Source organism: Monodelphis domestica, chromosome X, assembly GCF_027887165.1.
Source record: "Monodelphis domestica isolate mMonDom1 chromosome X, mMonDom1.pri, whole genome shotgun sequence".
Classification (NCBI taxonomy): Eukaryota; Metazoa; Chordata; class Mammalia; order Didelphimorphia; family Didelphidae; genus Monodelphis; species Monodelphis domestica.
Genome location: NC_077235.1, coordinates 73558773 through 73576792, shown reverse-complemented (window position 1 = coordinate 73576792; position 18020 = coordinate 73558773). Strand labels below are relative to the sequence as shown.

The 18020-nt window shown below is 52.6% G+C and overlaps 1 protein-coding gene and 1 long non-coding RNA gene across 7 annotated transcripts in view; one reads left to right on the top strand and one right to left on the bottom strand.

Annotated features, from left to right (window-relative positions):
• Positions 1–18020, top strand: part of L1CAM (L1 cell adhesion molecule) — a 49331-nt gene that overhangs the window by 6512 nt on the left and 24799 nt on the right. For both annotated transcript variants that reach the window (XM_056809403.1, XM_056809402.1), the window contains exons 2-7: positions 4662–4712; positions 8639–8893; positions 14908–15013; positions 15211–15407; positions 16187–16309; positions 16497–16667. In XM_056809403.1, the coding sequence (XP_056665381.1) occupies positions 8818–8893; positions 14908–15013; positions 15211–15407; positions 16187–16309; positions 16497–16667 (673 nt within the window). In that variant the 5' untranslated portion in view covers positions 4662–4712; positions 8639–8817. The remainder of the gene's footprint in view (positions 1–4661; positions 4713–8638; positions 8894–14907; positions 15014–15210; positions 15408–16186; positions 16310–16496; positions 16668–18020) is intronic.
• Positions 1–18020, bottom strand: part of LOC103092247 (uncharacterized) — a 39697-nt gene that overhangs the window by 18074 nt on the left and 3603 nt on the right. For 2 of the 5 annotated variants that reach the window (XR_008914655.1, XR_008914654.1), the window contains exons 3-7: positions 15763–15909; positions 14014–14173; positions 11776–11993; positions 2681–2836; positions 340–434 (exon numbers count right to left, since the gene is read on the bottom strand). This is a non-coding gene — a long non-coding RNA (uncharacterized LOC103092247). Of the gene's footprint in view, positions 1–339; positions 435–2680; positions 2837–3429; positions 4418–11775; positions 11994–14013; positions 14174–15762; positions 15910–18020 lie in introns of those variants that run through there. The other 3 variants (XR_474556.3, XR_474558.3, XR_001625407.2) reach the window with 3 other exon arrangements.

Genomic DNA, 18020 nt, shown 5'->3' with positions numbered 1-18020 from the left:
GGACCCCAGCGGTAGAAGTGGGGGGCTGGGGTGGGCCAAGGGATGGGCAGGGGCCCCTGGGGGCTTCTGGAATCTGTCTGTCTGGTATTCTGGGAGGCCAGGCCAGGCCTTCTGCACCTATGATGTCTAGGGGAGTGTGTGGAGGTGTCTCTATGTCTGTGTGTCTTTGTGTGGGACCAGAAGGGAGGGGCAGCTTCGGGAGAGGCTGAGGAGAGGGGACTAGGCTGGAAATTTCTTCTGGGACTTCCAGTTCATCTCTCCTCCCCCAGTGTAGCCTCCTGAGAGGGGGGATGGGGACAGACAGGGAAACCTTTGACCCCTCTGGCCCTCTGCTCTCACCCTTTAGGAATCTGACACCAGGGTAGACAAAAGGCTCCATTGTTGGGGCATCCCCACACTTCCTCCCTCTCCTTCCTTTCTCTTCTTGGGGTGACCTGTGAGAGAGAGGGAGAAAGAGCTTGAGTTGTTTAACTGATGAGGTGCTGGGAGCCCCAGGCAGCTCTGCATGTGGGGATCCATTGTCAGTGTACCCCTCAGAGAGGCTACAGAAAGGTCAGCCAGCTGGGCCCCTCCACCCTCTCACTCTGACCACTTGGCTCTCTGTCTTGCTCCAGCCATGAGTGCTGGGAGTTCCCATCTTGGTGCCATTCTCTGGGTCTCGCTGGCTGCCTTGGCTTCTTTTTCCTTCTTGGGGGTCCTTCTCTAAGGATCCTGAGCTTCCTTTCTTAGTGGTGTCCTCCTTTCCTGGCTCCCTCTCTTCAGTGTGGCTCCCTGCTCTGGTGTCTCTCCATCTTGATGGCAGTGTCCCACCCACAAGGGCCTGGCTCTGTGGCTTGCTCTTTGCTGCTTCTTTTCCATCCTCTCCAGGGGATTTCCAGGGCTGCTCCTTCCTCTGCCTCTCTTGCCCCATCCCCTTGCAGGATCTCTGTTGTCCCCCCCTCCCTCTGCACCCCTTCTCCCCTGACCGCTGGAGGGTTGAGGTCTTTGTACACGGGAAGGCAGAGGAAGATGAGGTAGGGGGAGAGAGTTCTGCCCAGCTGGCTGGCCAGCCACCTTTAAGTTGTGCTGGGCTGTAATCCCATGTTCCCTGGGATTTCTTGAGAATTTGAGGACTAAGAGCTGCCCCAAGGTCACTGGTGGGATACAAGTGCCTAGACAGGGATAGGTATTTAAGTATCAAGGAAAGTGCCAGATGGGGGAGAGGGACAGGAATAGCCAGGCTGGGCACCAGGACAGGGGATGGAAGAGGGAGGGCATTCACTTGGCATTAGTGTTGGGCAGGATAGCAAGGAAGGAAGGAGGCTTCCTTTGGGAGAGTGGAAGATTAATGGCTGTCTCTGGAATTGGGTCCCTGAGAGGAAAAGGAGAGATCTGATGTAGAGAAATGGGGAAGGGAGGGAGAAGAAGAGGGGGGGGAGAAGGGGAGAGGAGAAGAGAGACAGGGAGAGTGAGAGAGAGAGACAGACAGACAGAGAGAGGGAGAAGAAGAGAGACAGAGACAGGAGAGAGAAAGGGAGAGAGAGAGAAGAGAGGGAGAGAGATAGAGAGGGAGGAGAGACAGAGACAGAGAGAGAAGGAGAGAGAGGAGGGGAGAGACAGATAGACAGAGAAAGAGAGGGAGAAGAAGAGATAGAGAGAGGGGGAGAGAGAGAGGGAGGGAGAGAGGGAGACAGAGACAGAGGGAGGAGTGACAGAGAGAGAGAGAGGGAGGGAGAGGGAGAGGGAGAGAGAGAGGGAGGGAGGAAGAGGAGAGAGGAGAAAGAGAAAGCTATGAATTCAAACATAGGCATAAGGAAAGAACTTGGAACTAAGAAACTCCCTTCAATCATAAGGAAAATAGGGAAAAGTCCAGAAACTGGGAAAAGACATGACCCCACCCTGGGAGAGCCCCCAGTTTGAGAGGGAGACATGGACCTGAGCTGGGGGGCCCCTAGTCTGAGGGGGAACATGTCCCTATCTTCAGGATCCCTCTTCTATGATGGGGATACCCAGTCAGGGGGAGACAGGCCCACACTTTGAGGAGTCCCTAGTCTGAGAGGAAGATAGCTCCAAGCTCCTTTGGATGGGAGCCCTCTTAGGTGATTTGGGTGGGAGATTATAGAGGTGAAGATCAAACAATTCCTCCCCTCAGTGATCCTCTTTTCTCTGGAGTTCTAGCACACACACACACACACTCAGACACACCTAGAAATTTGCCTGACTTTATGTGTATTTGCTTGACATCTGCCTAACAAATCAGTCATTCCTCCTGGGGTGTGTTGGGGGTAATCCTTCATGGTTTTGTTTAACCCTCCCTGAAACACCACTTTCCAACTCCCAGTGTGCCTTAAGATTCCATGCCCATTCCCCCTCTGCCCCCATCCCCCACCTTGTCGAACTGTGCCCTGACTCCTTGCTTCAGAATAGGAACAAAGCCTGCTAACTGTCAAGAACGGATACACTTCCATAACTCAAAATAATCCCAGGCAGAACTGAGGAGCTTGGCTCCTTTTTTTTAAACCTTTCCCTTCTGTCTTAGAATCACCACTGTGTGGGGGTTCCAAGACAGAGGAACAGTAAAGGCCAGGCAGTTGGGATTAATTGACTTGCCCAGCTTGGCTCCCTTTTTGCCCTGTCCCCTACCTTCCCCAAGGCATTAAGTGTACTGTCCCTCACTCCCCCACTCCATCCTTTTTTCTACCTGTTAAATGGCTTCGATTGGGTGGTTGGGATGAAAGCTCTGGATGAGAACCTGGGTCAATCAGCCCATTTTCTGTTGTCCCTCAGACATGTTAGGAAAGTGTCAGCTCCAATGAAGAATGAGGAATTCCCTGGCTCCTAGATGGAGCCTTGCCTCCTAGGGGGAAAAGAGGTCAATCTGCCTTTCTATCTCCCTGACAAACCTTAAAGGGTTAACCTCTGGGCTTCCTTCTCCTCCTCCCCCAGGCCAGTCAGGACTACTTTAAGGAAAATGGTCCATTACAGGTGAGCTGCTGTTGCCATGGTGACCCCAGCCTCAGCAGTGGGGAGGGTATGGAGGGTGAGAGGGGCTGGCCGAGGAGCTATGCCCCCTCACTTGCAGATCTCAAAGTACTCTCCTCCCCAGATTCTTCCTCTAACAAGAGAGGCCCAGGGGAGTGGGGAGAGGAGAGATGAGGGGCAGTGTAAGGCAGAGAGGACCATCCTTGAGGAAACAGGGCGCTGGACAGAGGGCCAACATGGGCGGGATTTGGGCAGGGAATGAGGAGGGAGGGAGGAAAGGGGAGAAAGAGCTTCAAAAGGGGGGCAAATGTGGGGGCCCCTCCCGCGGCTCTCTAGGTGCCTAGGGCAGAGGTCAGCCGGCAAGGATGATCCCCACCCAAGCCGGACTCCCTCAGCGAAATGCCTAGGGAGGGTCCTTTAAGGGTTCCAGGTTCTCTTCGACAACCCACAGAGCCCCTGTTGAGCTACCTCCTTGTTTCGGAATTATTTAAATAAGAGGGAAAGTGCTCCTCGCTCCTCTCTCTGCTGAGCTCTCCGTAGCTCTGTCGCCATGGAAACCAGTCAACCGCAGTCTCGGAATGGGGGGGGGGCGTTCCTTAAAGGGACATGACGTGTGGGTGCCCCTCAACAGACACGCACACCCATTTCCACGCTGACACATGCACAGGCACCTCATGCAGCAGCATCCCTCTACAGATGTTCACTTACACACACACACACACACACACAAGGGGTGGAGGACGTCCCCAAAGGCACCCCCGCCGGGCACCCGCCAGCCCATCCAAGTCAGATTCCTTCCCAGTCCCCCACTGAAGCATCTTTCCCTGAAGTGCAGTGGGGAGTGGGGGAGTAGGTTGTGGAGGGAGGGGCTGGAGGCTGGGAGGGGTGGGGTGAGGAACTAAATTCTTTCCCCTGAGGACTAACTTCAGGGCAATTTCCGAGCGGAGGGGAGGCGGATTGTGTGGCCTTGCAGTGGCGCGCCTGGAAAAGGTCCTTTTAGCACCCACTCCGCCCCAGCCCTCATTTGACTGAGCTGACTGGCTGGAGGGGATTTTAAACCCTCAGAGCACAGACAGTGCGAGCTGTAAGGGGCCTTAGTGATCCTGAAGTCGGGGACCCCCCATTTGCTGAGGAGGAAGGCTGAGCTCAGCCACTATTTGAACCCAGAGCCCGGGATTCCAAATCCCGTGCTATTTCTAACACCTGCAGGATTGTCGCAGCTCCTCAGCAATCCAGCTAACAGCCTCGGGGCCCTCAGCTGGAGCCCAGGGCTGAATGCGCACTTTCGCCCTGAGCCGTACCCCTGGGGAAACAGGCTGCGCTGCTGGTGACCCCCACCCTCTCCCCTTCTCCACAGATGGATGCCCTTTGACAACTCTTGTCAAATGCTTCATTAATCCTGGAGGTGGGGGGAGAGGAGGAGGGAAGGAGAGGTTTTCTTGTTTAAAGCTAGAAGGGAGATGGGGGAAGGGGAGGCCTTGCTCCCTCCTTCCCTAAAAGTCTTCTCCTGGGGACAGCAGCAACCTGGGCATGAGGTAGGCTAGGGCTGTTGGCTTGTGCTTGCTTACAAATGACTATGTCTACACACATGGGTATGACACTAGGCATGTCTAGTGAGACATACCTGTTGTACAAAGGGTAAGCTCTGGGGGACCTTAGAAATGACCTAGTCCAACCTTCCTCCACCCCTCATTTTACAGATGAGGAAACTGAGGCTCAGAGAAGGGAAGTGACTTATCCAAGATCACCAGGTGAGTTATTGGGAAGTTGGGACTCATACTAGAGGTCTCTTGTTTACATCACCTATACTGTGTACTTTCTCTCTTACACACAAATATACACATAAATAACATGAACCCGATGGGCTCACCAGCCCTGACCTGATGCCACATGTGCACATTGCATATATAACCACATGTTCATCTGATGTTTAGGGAGAGACTCTCACTATCCCTCCTGGCCTCTAGCTCCAATTGTTCATTAACTTATTTGGAGTCACATGCTGTATCTGATTGCTCCTCTCCTCCCCCCCCCCCCCAATTATATGTCCCCTCAGGCCTGGGGCTCAGGAAGTGGAAAAGGGTCTGAGGGTCTCCCCCCCCAAAACCACAATAAAACTGGACCTCACACTTGTCACACTTGCCATTACCCATCCTGGTGCCACAAGTGGTCTTATTAGGACTCAGTCTCTCTCTCTTTCTCTCTCCCCACCTCTCCCCCTCCTTGAGCTTTCTCAATTCCTCTCTGTCTGTCTCTTTCCCTCTCTCTCCCTTTCCCCCCCATCTCTGTTTTTTTATTGTCTTTCTTATGCCTCCTTCCTCCTTTGATGCTTCTCTCTCTTTTCCTCTGTCTCCTTATCCAGTCCTCACTCCCAGAGCTGCTCACTTCCCAATTTCACTGACCAGAGCCCCATCATCATTACATACACTCCCAGAGATGGGCACACAAACACATGGCTCATTCATTGGCTCCTCTCTCCTCCCTTCCCCCTGCCCTGGCACACCCACTGAGGGGACAAGGACGAAGCAAAGGCATCAGCATTACAGAGACACTCGCACAGACCGGCAGACACAGCAATAGGCATACACTGATAGACCCACTTATTCACAGATACACAGCATCTGCCCCAAGCTGCCTACATCCTCCTCAAATCCCTGTTTCTCCTCATTGTTTCCTGCTGTCTCTGACCCCTCTGCATCTCAATTGTCTTCCCTATCATCTCCCTTTTCTCCTGCGGTATTGATTTCTCTCAGTCTCTCTCATTTTCCCTTCTATCTGCCTTCCCATCCCTGGTGTCTTTGGTTCTGTATGTTTGTTGTCAAGACTCCCTCCCTGGCTCTCCCTTTCTTTCCCTCTTTTTTTTTTCCTCTGTCTCCATCAGAGGCTGTCTCCCCCCTCATCTTTCTCTCTCCCTCCTTGACTCCCCCCCATTCCAAGGTCTCTTCCCCCTCCTTTGCTTTCCTCCTCTCCCTGTCCTTGGGTCTCTCCATCCTCAATGAAAGGGCTGAGCTCCATCTGTTCACCAGCTTGTGTGAAACCCTCTCCCCTTCTCCCTCCCCCTCCCCTATGAGGGGGATAGGGGTGAGTGGGTGGGAGCCTGCTGAGCTGACAACCTCAGCCCTTTGCTCTATAATTGCCTGATGAATAGTGAAAAATTGGAGGTAGCAGCAGCAGGGGAAAGTGAAAAGGGGAGGGGGATAACCCCCCCCCCAGCTGTCAGGGGCCTTCCAACCTTCTGGCTTCCAGTGCTCTGGGACTGGAGCACCTAGCTGGGTGGTACATGCCAGGAGAGAAATCTGCAGTGGGCAGTTGGGAGGGGTGGTGTGGGGAGAAGCAGAGGGTTGCCCAGGAGGGAATGGGGAGTAGGAGATTGGAGATGCCATCTTTTCCTACATACACGCCGCATATTTCATTGCATTTCTCCCCATCCAGATCAGAAAGAGCAGCAAACAGCCTTGGAGTTGGGGGTGGGGGAGGACAGGGCAAGGGGAGGGGTGGGAGCAAGCCTTAGCTGAGCAAATCAAGTAACCACCTTTCCCAGCTCTGCTCCCTGATCCCCTCTCCCCCCTCTCAGGGAGTGGGGGTGGGAGTTGGGAGGGGGAGCCTTCTTCAAAGCTCCCAAGATGCTTGGCATTACCAGAAGCTGGTGTTTGATTCCCTACTCTCTGATCCCCACCCTCCTTTGGGACACCCACAGAGCCTTGAAGTCCACTGCTCCCTCTGGCTGCCTTCAGTCCTGAAACAGGCAGCTCGATGGGGGAGAAGGGAGGTGGCTGGCTAGAATGGCCCCGCCCCTAGGCCTTTGGCAAGGTCAGCCAGTAGCTTTGCCTTTGTTTGATGGGAATGGAGGATGGGTCTAATTGGGTCTCTCTCCCCCCAGTTCCCTCCCCCTTACTCTGCAGTCATCCCGTCTCTCCATCCTCACTACATTCTTTCTCTGTGTCCACTTCCAGCTATCCTGCATTGACTTGACAATTCCAGGCTCATTCACACGCTGATGGCATTTTGTCTTCTGCTCTAGCTTAGGTCTCACCACCTCTACGGAGACTCCCTTGGGGACTCCCCAGGGGCAGGGCTTGAGTCTCTTCCCCCCCCCATCCCCCTCATTGTAGCTAGGAGATGGGAGAGTTCACTGCAGACCATGAATGAGTCTGTGATCCTGCCTTCCCCCAGGTAGAGGAAACCCCATCAATCAGCAAAGATTTATTGATTCCCTGCCTGTTTATGTCCTTCCTCCCTTGTCCACATCCTTGTACCTTATAAAAGGATTGGGGTTGGATCCTGGCTTTGCTACTCAACACCTGTGTGACCTTGGCAAGTTTCTTCCCCTCTCTGGGCTATAACATTGGGAAGCCAAATGACCCCTGAGGTCCTTTCTTGCTTTGGTGTCTGATCCTTGGAGCCTTTCAGTTGGTCAGGAGCCAATTTCCTCTTCTGCTTGTTCGCAGAGGAGAAACTCCCATCCCTTTGATGTAAGCTGCCCTTTGGTATCCTCAGAGACATAGGAGGGGGAAATGGTGTCACATTACTTATCTCCCTGGCAGGCTTTCTCCCTCCCCCTCAGACTAGGGACTCCCTATGGACCAGGATGTGATTTTATGTTCAGAGAAGCCCTGAGTTGGGGATTTGGGTCATATGGCAGCATAACACCGAGTTCATGACCCTGTGGCTTGTCTCTCTCTGGTCTGGGGAGGGGGCATGCTCCCTGGGCTTGGTTTGGTAGCACAGTATGGCACCTGAGGGGGGAGCTGAAGACCCTACTCCTTACTCTCTGAAGGAGGGGGTGAATCTTAGGCAAAGCTCAAATGGCTTCTGAGCAGGACAACTGGGGGCTGGAACTGCATCCAGATCCCACAGCTTCTATTACTCCTAAAAGATCTGCCCCAATCCTGGGTGCTGGCATCTCTGAGGAAGGAGGTGGCAGCACCTGCCTGGTGAGGTCAGTGCTCAGGCACCTGGAAGACTCTTGCTGTTATGATGGGAACTGGGGAAGGCTGGTTTGATTGCTTTGGCCATTTCCTCTCCCCTCTCTCTCTTCTCTTGATCTACCCCCTCCCCACTCCCTTCTCTCCCCTCCCCACTTCCTGGAGATGAATGGCACTCAAGAGTCAGGTTGCCTTGAAACCCACAACAATAAGGCTGGGAGGCAGGAATATTTCTTACACAGACATGTATTCACACATCTGCACAGCCACTGGCTCTCTTCTCCACCCCAGCCCCCATTCACACAAACACACATGTACATGTACACCTGTGCTCTCTCTCTCTCTCTCATACACACACACAACTTGTACACCTGCTGGTGCACACACACAGCCACAGTCCACAGCCCCCCTCCCCCAAATCAGGCACATACAACAGCCTGTGGAGTAGGAGAGGAGGTACATTAGGGACAACAAGTTGAGGAAGGGGAGGGGGGAGGTAGAGGAATGGGGAAGAAATAAATAAGAGAAGGGAAGGGGGAGGGGAAAGGGGAGAGGGAATGGTGGGCAGGAGTATAGGGGTGCAAGCCACAGGCTGCCTCTCAGACTCCCAGATTCCTCCCTCCTCTGGGGGAGGGGTTGGGGGGCGGGACCAGGAGCCCTGGCTCACTATAGATATTTGTCTCTAATGGTCTGTTTTCTCCTTTCTCCTGGTGTCCCCCTGCTGCCCCCCTTCCCCTGCCTTCTCTCCCCAGCTCTGATCGGCACCTTCAGCACAGCTCCCCTTTCCCCTCCCCCCTTTCCTTTCCTTCCCTTCCTCCCCCCAGAGGGAGGGCAGGAGTAGTGCCGGAGCCTGAGTGGAGCTGCCTGCCCTTAGCCTGGCCTGTGCTGTCCAGCCTGGCCTGGCCCTGGGTGTGGCTGCAGGACCAGGAACATGGCTGTTCTCTTGAGCTATTTGTGGACACTCCTCCTATGGAGCCTCGGCCTGTGCATCCAGATTCCGGAAGAATGTGAGTATTGAGAATAAGAAGGAGCTGGGGCTCCTCCCTGGCCCTATTGCTCCTCCTTGTCCTCAGCCCTCAATACCCTGTCAGCTTTTCCATTTTGCCCCCTGCCACTTCTCCCTTCCATCTTTCCATCTGTCTCTCCCCTCCCTCCCTCCCCATTCTTTCCCTCATTGGTCCTCTGACTTCTTCTCCTCTCTCTCTCCCTCCTTCTCTCTCTCTCTCTCTCTCTCTCTCTCTCTCTCTCTCTCTCTCTCTCTCTCTCTCTGTCTCTGTCTCTCTCTGTCTCTGTCTCTCTCTGTCTCTGTCTCTCTCTGTCTGTCTCTCCCCCATCTCCCCAGTAAGAAGAAAGGGAGCAGGACTGAGTGGAGCTGGCAGACTACAGTGGGAGAGATGGCATGGCTTTTAGTACCAGGGACAGCAGAGTGGAGATAAGGCAGGCAGGCGGAGCTCTTCCAGAACGCTGGACAGCAGCCCGGAAAGATCTATTTACCTTAGCTGCAAGGGGGAGGAAGGGGGACGCCCCCCCCTCTTCCCCAGGAAGCCGAAGGCTGCAGGCATTGGTGAAATATCTCTACTCCCCGCCTCTTCTCTGTCCTGCTCCCATCCCCACCCGGTCGATTTTCCCCCTCCAGTCAGCAGTAACACCCAGTAGAAAGTGGGTCAGAAGACTTGGGTTGGGTTTTCCTTGTAGCACTGCCAGTGACTCATTGTATAATCGTAGGCAAATAGGATTCAGCCTTCAGTTTCCCTATCTGTAAAATGGGATGAGTCTAGCCACTCTGGCTGATCTAGCCACAGAAATAGGGATAATTCAAGAAGATCACAGACAGAAAAGGTCACCTTTAAAATAAAAAGCACTGGACCAACAGGAGGCATTATTATGAATTATGATTATTGCACTTGTTATTATCTCTGAAGGGGAAGAGAGAATTTAGGAGACTGTGTGGGTGCCTCTGGGTATCAATGCTAGTGGAGGTGTGTGGTGAGTGCATGTGATTGTGCCTGTGATGGAAAGTGAGTGTGGATGTTTGGGGAAGTCTGGAGGGACAATGGATGTGAATATGTGCTTAAGTGGGATTTTGGGGCTGTGTGTGTGTGTGTGTGTGTGTGTGTGTGTGTAAGTGAAAGAGCCAGAGCCAGAGAGAAATAGATGGAAAGGAAGAGAGATAGACAGAGAGCCAGAGAGACTGAGACAATGAGAGAAAGAGACAGAAACAGAGAAGAGACAGGCAGACGGAAAAAGAGCCCAAGACAGAGAGAGACAAAGACACAGAAACAGATAAAGACAAAGACAGACAGAGAGTAAGAGATGGAGATAGACAAAGAGGCAGAGATAGAGTCAGAGACAGAAATAGAGAGACAGAGTGAGATGGAGATAGAGGCAGAGATGGAAGCAGAAACAGAGACATACAGAGCAGCAAAGAGAGACAGAAACAGGGACAGAAAAAGAGAGAAAGAGACAGACAGACATGGAGATAGAGACAGAGACCTACAGGGACAGATACAGTGAGACATACAGAAACAGAAAGAGAGAGAAAAAGAGACAGAAACAGAGAGATGGAGAAACAGAGAGAGAAAAAGAGAAAGACAGAGAGACACAGATAAGACAGATAACACTGAGAAAGGCAGAAAAAGAGAGACAGGACAAAGAGAGAACAAAGAGAGACAGAGATAAACAGAGAGGCAGAAAGAGACAGAGATAGAAAGTGAGACAGAGAAAAAGAGACAGAAACAGAAAGATGGAGACAGAAAGACAAAGAGACAGATACAAGAGACAGACAGAGACAAAGAGGCAGAGATAGAAAGAAACAGAGAGACATAGAGATGGAGACAGAAACAGAGACAGAAAGATAAAGAGAGACAGAATTGAGAGATTCTGAGGGTTTTTGTTCTAGACCAGTGGTGTCAAACCTTTTAGAGAGCACATGCCCAAACTGCCCCCTCAAGCTGCCTGTGAGCCTTCTCTCCCACCATTATCCCAATGAGTGAGAAAGGGCTCACATTTGGCTGTTGGGCAGAGGCATGCAAAAAATGTCCTCAGGCTTGATGGAGAGGGGAACAGAGCAACCCCATCCCATGCCAACTGGGCACATGTGCCATGCCTTTGCCAACATGGCCCTGGAGCATGAATGTCAGTCAATGAACATTTATTTGAGTGCTTTGTATATACCAAGCCCCCTGCCCCATTAGGCACTAGGAATATAGATACAAGCAAAAAAGAAAGCCATTCCCCGCCCTCAAAGAGTTTAAGGTAATACAGAAAACAACATCTAAAAGATATGGACACCCTTTAAATGGAGGTGTGTATAGACAATATGAGCCTGAAGCTCTATGCAAGTTGTACATGGGTGTATGCTTCACTGGGGAGGTTGGTTGTGTTACATGCTGCCCAGACTCACAGAGTCATGCCCGGAATCAAGTGTCACTACTCTACCCTAGGTGAGGTAGCTGTATTCCATCCAATGAGTTGTATGGGAATAAGTGGGGAGAGAGATTGAGAGACCAGGAAGATGGAGAGGGATGTCTAGAATAGGGATGTGTTGGGGAGAGACTGCACAGATTAGGGCTACTGGGACTGGAGAATTCACCCAGATCATCACATACACACAGAAAGTCAAATGGGAAGGCCAGGGTAATCAGTGGGCCAAGTGGGCATCAAGAGATCCAAGTTCCAGTCCCACTGTGAGGCAGTCATTTTCCCTCTCTGGGATTCAGTTTTCCCATAGTAAAATGACAGGAGTGGAATTGAAGACCTTTTTAGCACTGTTCATGTATGGTTCTAGCATAAGCACAAAGATATAACTGGGATCCATATCCTGGGACTGAGACATAAATAAAAATGCAGGTAGGGATGGGAATGTGCCCAGAAATACATAGATACTTACCCATACAGTCGTTCTGGTCTCCAGATGCAGACAGCCCTCAGGTGTGTAGAGAGACATTCAGATACATAGTGGTACATGCACCTTTCTCCCTTCTTGGCTGCAGCTGCCTACCATGCCCAAGCTGGGGCATCAGGACACCTGAGTCCCTCTCTTAGTGCTGCCTCTGATGCGGCTGGAAGAATCCCACCTGGGTCTCAGTCTGAATTCTCACCCCAAGCCTAGGATCACATGTGAGGCATGAGCCACGCTTCCTAGCTATAGCTTTGATTGAAAAGGAGAGGATTGTAGGGGATCCAGGACTGGGAGGAAGGAGGGTCAGAGTTTTCCCTACCCAAAGAATATTGAGAAATTGGTGAGAGGAAGATGAGCTCCCTCCCCCAGAACTGGGAGGACTCCCCTTAGCCAAGTGCCAGCACCGTCAGCTCCCTGCTCGACTCCCAACCATTCCATTTTCTTTGTGTTTCCTCTCATTGATTCTCTTGCCCATTTCCCACTCTCCCTCCCCCTCCACCGTAACAGTTGTCTCCATTCCCCACCGTGGGGCTGGGCGGTTTGGTAAGGTTTTCCCAGAGGACATGGAATTTAAGCTTGGGCTCCAAGGATGAGTAGAGTTTAGCTAGAGGGAAAAGGAGGAAATGTTCCTCTCCTCACAGCCCCCCTCTTCCACCTTCCCCCCTCCCCCACAAACTGCAGCCTAATTGCTTCTCCAGCCCTCCCCCCTCTGGTAATTGAAGACAAGGAGCCAACCCACTGTGGTGCTAATTGGATTAAGAAGGATGCGCCCGAGGGGGAGGGAGCAGAGAGCTTCATTATCCTTTTCCCCAAACAACTGGGTGGGGTGGGCGAGTGGGTGGGTGGTGGGGATGTCTGGTCTGTCTTTCTCTCTGTCATTCCTTTGGTTCCTCCTCTGGTCAAGTCCCTGTCCCTTCTTCCTCTTCCTTCTCTCTCTTTCTGTCCAGTCTCTGTCCTTTTGTCCCCCTTTCTTTCTCCTCTGCCTTCTCTCTTTTCTCTCTAGCATTCTTTAATCTCTTTCGGCCCTTTCCCCCTCCTTTTCCATCTCTCTGTCCTTCTTTCTTTCTTTCTAATTTTATTTTTCCTCTGTCTCTTCCTGTCCATCTTTCTTTTTCTCTTCCCTTTCTTCCTTTTGATCATTTCTTCTCTTTCCCTTTCCCTCTCTCTCTGCCTCCCTCCCCCTCTGTCTCTCCCTCCCTTCTGTATTTCTCTCTCCTTTCTCTGTTCCACCTCCCTTCTCTGTCTCTCTCCCCCTCTCTTCTCTCTCTGTCTCTCCTTTTTCTCTGTCTCTCTCCCTCTCTCTTCTCTGTGCCCTTCCCCCCTTTTCTCCCTTATCTCTTTCTCTCTTCTCTTTCGGTCCTTTATCTGCCCCCCCTTCTCTCCCTTTCTTTCTCTCTCCTTCTCCCTTCGATGTCCCCTCTCCCTTCTCTCTCTCTCACCCTCCCTTTTCTCTCCCCTTCTCTCTCCTCCCTCTCTTCTCTCACCTTTTCTCCTTTCTCTCTGTCTCTCTCCCCTTCTGTCTCTCTCTCCCTTATCTGTCCCCCCTTCTTTCTGTCTCACTCTCCTTTCTGTCTCTATCTCCCTTCTGTCTCCCCCTCTCTTCTCTGTCCCCTTATCTCTCTCTTTCCCTCTCTCTGTCTCTCCCCCTCTCTCTTGTCTCTCTTTCCCTTTCTCTCTTCAATCTCCATATCTCTCTCCCTTCTCTGTCTCTCCCTCTCCCTTCTCTCTCCCCCTCCCTCTTTGTCTCTGTCTCTGTCACTGTCACTGTCCCCCTGCCTCCTATCTTGTCTTCTTTCCCTTACTTTCTTTTTCTCCATCTCACATTTCTGTTTTTTTTCTCTTTCTTCCTCTTACTCCACCCCACCTTCTTTCTCTACCTCTGTCTCTCCAATATGGCCCATAGCTTCCACAGTCTTCACTGTCAAAAGGTTTTCCATAGCTCCCAAAGGGTATGGCTCCATCCCCTGACACTGGGGGCTCCCTTTCAGTGGGATTCCACATACTGAATCAGAGTTCTCTGGGGTGTATGTGTGTGTGTGTGTGTGTGTGTGTGTGTGTGTGTGTGTGTGTGTGTACTACCACTTCCACTGTCCCACTCCCTTCCCTTTTTACAAGGAGGAAATGGAGAAACTGTCATCTCTCTCTCCAAGTTTCCCACCTGTTTTTCCATCCTTCCCCACCACACAGTCTGCATCCCTGCTCCTCCCCTGGTCCCCTCACACTAACCATGTCCACTCTTGTGTCTTTTGCTGTCTCTCTTGCTGCGGGGATCTTACAGACCACATGCACAGTAAGTATCTGGTTCAGAGGGGGGCTCCCCATTACCATGCTCCAAATCCCCAGACACCCCTTTCAGGAAGGTGTGAAGAAGAGGGCATCCTTTTCCCTGTCAGCCAATGAAACATGACATTTCTTAAGCAGCAGTCTCTGTGTGGGGGTTGGGGGTGGAGACCAGATTGGGGAGGGGGAGGCAATATTCAAATAGCGGGTAGTTGGGGAGGAAAGGTTTTCTCAGAGGCAATGGCGCCTGAACTGAGCTTTGAAGGAAGTGAGGGAACCTATGAGGTACAGGTCAGGAGGGAGAGTATTACAGGCGTGGGAAAAGCTAGTTCAAAGGCATGGAGATGGAATATAAAGTCTTCTGCAGGAGGGACATTTAGTTTGGTGGGCCTGTAGAGGGTTGGAGGGAAAGTGTTCTGTAAAATGAAACTAGAAAGGTAGGTTAAGGTCAGGCTAGGAAGGGATTTCAGAGCCAAACACAGGAGTTTCTAGTCTAGTCTAGCCTTGAAGCAATGGGGTGTCTCTGGAGTTTACTGAGCATGTGCTTAAGGAAAATCATCCAGACCCCACCCCACTTTCCCATCCAATATTGCTTTCCAATTCCCAAGCATACACCCCTCCCCCAAGCAAGCCCCCTAAGCATCCCTGAGGCTCCAGGTTAGCAGGAGGCTGCCACAGCCAAGCACTGAATAGAATGCTCTCACAGGCAGGCAGGATCGCATGTGTGATCCCAGTTTAAAATGGAAGCACTCTTGGGGGAGCCAGGAGGATCTGCTACCATGGCTGGACAGCCCTTGCTCTGACTCTCCTGCCTCCGTGTTCCTCCATTTTTCTTGGCAGTGATGCAGCCCCCTAATATCACAGAGCAGTCCCCAGAGAAGCTGGTTGTCTTCCCTACTGATGATATTGTCCTCAAGTGTGAGGCCAGTGGCAAGCCTGAAGTCCAGTGAGTAACTCCAGACCCAGCCTGAACCCTGGACCACCCTGATCCAGGACCCCATTCCTCTTGGACCTCTGGGGCCCTCCCTTCTCTGAGGCCCCTGGCCCCCACTTCCTGGCAATTCTCTCCCTTCCCCTCCGAATCCTTCTATGCCACCCCTACCCCTTCAGCTCATGCTGCTTCTCCATTGTCCTGGGGGCCAGGTTCCGCTGGACTAAGGAAAACATCCACTTCTCCCCGGAGAAGGAGCTTGGGGCGACCACACATATCAATTCTGGCTCCTTCATCATCACGGGCAACACCTCCAACTTTGCCCAGAGATACCAGGGCACCTACCGATGCTTCGCCAGCAACAGACTGGGCACAGCTATGTCCCATGAGATCCACCTCGTGGCTGAGGGTGAGGGCTCTGGAAAGCGTGGGGGGAGGGTGGGGAACCCTGGGGCTGCAGGCGGCAACAGATGCTCTTCCTAGAGTCTTTGAGGTGCTAGGTCTGAATCCACCACAAGCCTCCAGCCCCGGCTTGGTCACTCCCCCCCCCCTTTGTTTTCTTCCCTTCCAGCCCCTTTGTCTCTCTTTGACTCTCCTGTTCCATCCTTCTCTCTCTCTCCGGGTTCCCTGTTTCCTCTCATCTTTCCTCCCTCTGACCCCACCCCCTCCCTGCCTGCACCCCCACCAAAACACCTCCCCCCTCTGTCCCTCTCCCTCTCTCCTGGGCTTCTCCTTTCTTTCTCTAGCCTCCCTCAGCTACTTACTTCCCTGGAGCCCAGGCCCCCCTCTCGTTGCCATAGCAACGGTTGCCATGGTTTCTGTGTCAGACTGATGTAAGGGAGTCTTGCCATTCCCCCGCAGGTCCCCTCTTGGACTGCCAGGGGCTATAGCCCTCACCCGAGAACTTGTAGCTGGAAAGAAAGAGGAATGAAGCTTGGTGGGGAGGGGGTGGCGGCATGGAGATTGATGCTGGCTGGAGCTGGGCAACCTGGGCACACTCACAGCCCCAGCAGCCAGGAGCCCCCTGGAGGCTGCCATAGGACCCTGACTAGTCCCTCAGCCTCCTTCTGGCCCACAGATCTGACCAGTGTCCTTGCTGGGCCTCTCCCACTGCCCCCTGCCCCTTGCTCCCCCCACTCTCCCCACCCTCTCCAGCCACTCGAGCTTTCTCTCTCTGCCTCCTCCCAGGCGCCCCCAAGTGGCCCAAGGAGAAGGTGCAGCCCTTTGAGGTAGAGGAAGGTCAGTCAGTGGTCCTGCCCTGCAACCCCCCTGCCAGCGCTGTGCAGCCCCGAATCTACTGGATGAACAGCAGTGAGTGGGGGGCTCCTGGCCTGCTCCCTCCTGCAGGGGACAGTGGCCTTTCTTCCTCCTGGAGGCAGGGGAATGGATAAGATGGAAGTCTGTGGGCAGAATGGCCATGGGCTGCCCCGGGGGGAGATGAGGAGGTGGGCTCTCTTCCACTGACCCCTTCCCGGCTGACTCTTCCCTCCCTGCCCAGGGATCTTCCACATCGCACAGGATGAGCGGGTGACCATGGGACAGAATGGAAACCTTTACTTTGCCAACGTGCTCACCAACGACAGCCACTCTGACTACATCTGCCATGCCCACTTCCTGGGGGCCCGAACCATCATGCAGAAAGAGCCCATTGATCTCAGGGTCAAACCCAGTGAGTCTCCAAAAGAATGTGGGGGCTGGGTGGGCCACTGTGCTCCATCCCACCCCAACTGTGAAGGCAATGAGTCGCCAGGCTTTCCCTTACAGACTCAGTTTCCCTGGCCCCCTCTTACTTCCTGCTCTGGAAGTACCCACCCTTTAATCAGGATCAGAGGCTCCTAGAGCTGGACAGGCCTTCTGAGGACACCCAATCCTTCCTGCTCCCTCATTTTATGGATAAGGAAAGTAGGAAGGGGAGTTGACTTGACTTGCCCAAAGCCTCTAAGTAATAAGCACCAGAGGTTGGATTTGAACCTGTGTCCTCATTGGAGTGATGTTTTAGGAAAGATTAGTGAACTGGAGAACATCCATAGAAGGGCTACCAGGCTAGTGAAGGATTTTGAGACCATCCTTATGGATCCATATGGAGATGGGCTGAAGGAACTTTGGCTGTTTCAACTAACTAGAGCAGAGATTTAGTGGGTGGGGGCCCGAGAGTTACTTCCAAGTCATTAGAAGGCTGTCATGTGCTGTTAGGTGGACAGGGCTTCCTTGGGAGGTGGCGAGCCCCCATCACTGGAGGTATTCAAGCAAAGGCCACTTATCATACCGTAGAAAGTATTCTTATTTGCGGACAGGACCGAGAGCTCTTCCAACTCTCAGATTTGGGATCTCTCCATATGGTGCCCCAAATCAAGCTCAATGCCTCATTCTGGCATTCATTGCCCTCCCAAGCTTGCCTTTCTAGTCTTGTTACTGTTCAGACAGCCAACCCTGTTGAGCACCCCAGCCTTCCTTTGGCTTCTCCACTTTGGTTCCAACCATTCCCTCCAGCTGCAACGTATTTCTTACTCCTCTTCTGCCAGCTCTGGATCTTACCCATACCCATTCTTCAGCCTTCCCCTCCTCCAAGCCAGAACTTTTTTCCACCTTTGAGCCACCTGGCCACAGCTTAGCACTGGGTGACACCTGTCTTCTCCCAAGACTGTAAAGCAGGTCTTCTCCTTTTTAAAACATCCCCTTAGCACCTAGCAGAGGCTGAGCAGAGAGTAGGTGCCCAGTAAATGCTTTGTGAATACACCAACGTGCCAGTGGGTGACTTTGGCCTGGGTCTATTGGCTAATGGTGCCAACTGCCGACTAAAGTTTACGGTCTCCAGATTTGGAGGAAGGAAGAACTCTATTCAAACTCTCCTTCTGCCACTCTTAGCTGGGTGACCCTGGGCAGGTCACTTCCCTTCCTTGGGCCTCGGGTTTTTCTTCTGCAAAATGAGGGGTCGGATTCAATGTTCCCCTCCACCTCACCTCAAAATCTATGAGCCTATAATAAATACTCTTAGGGTCGATCCCATGAAGGGTTGAATACA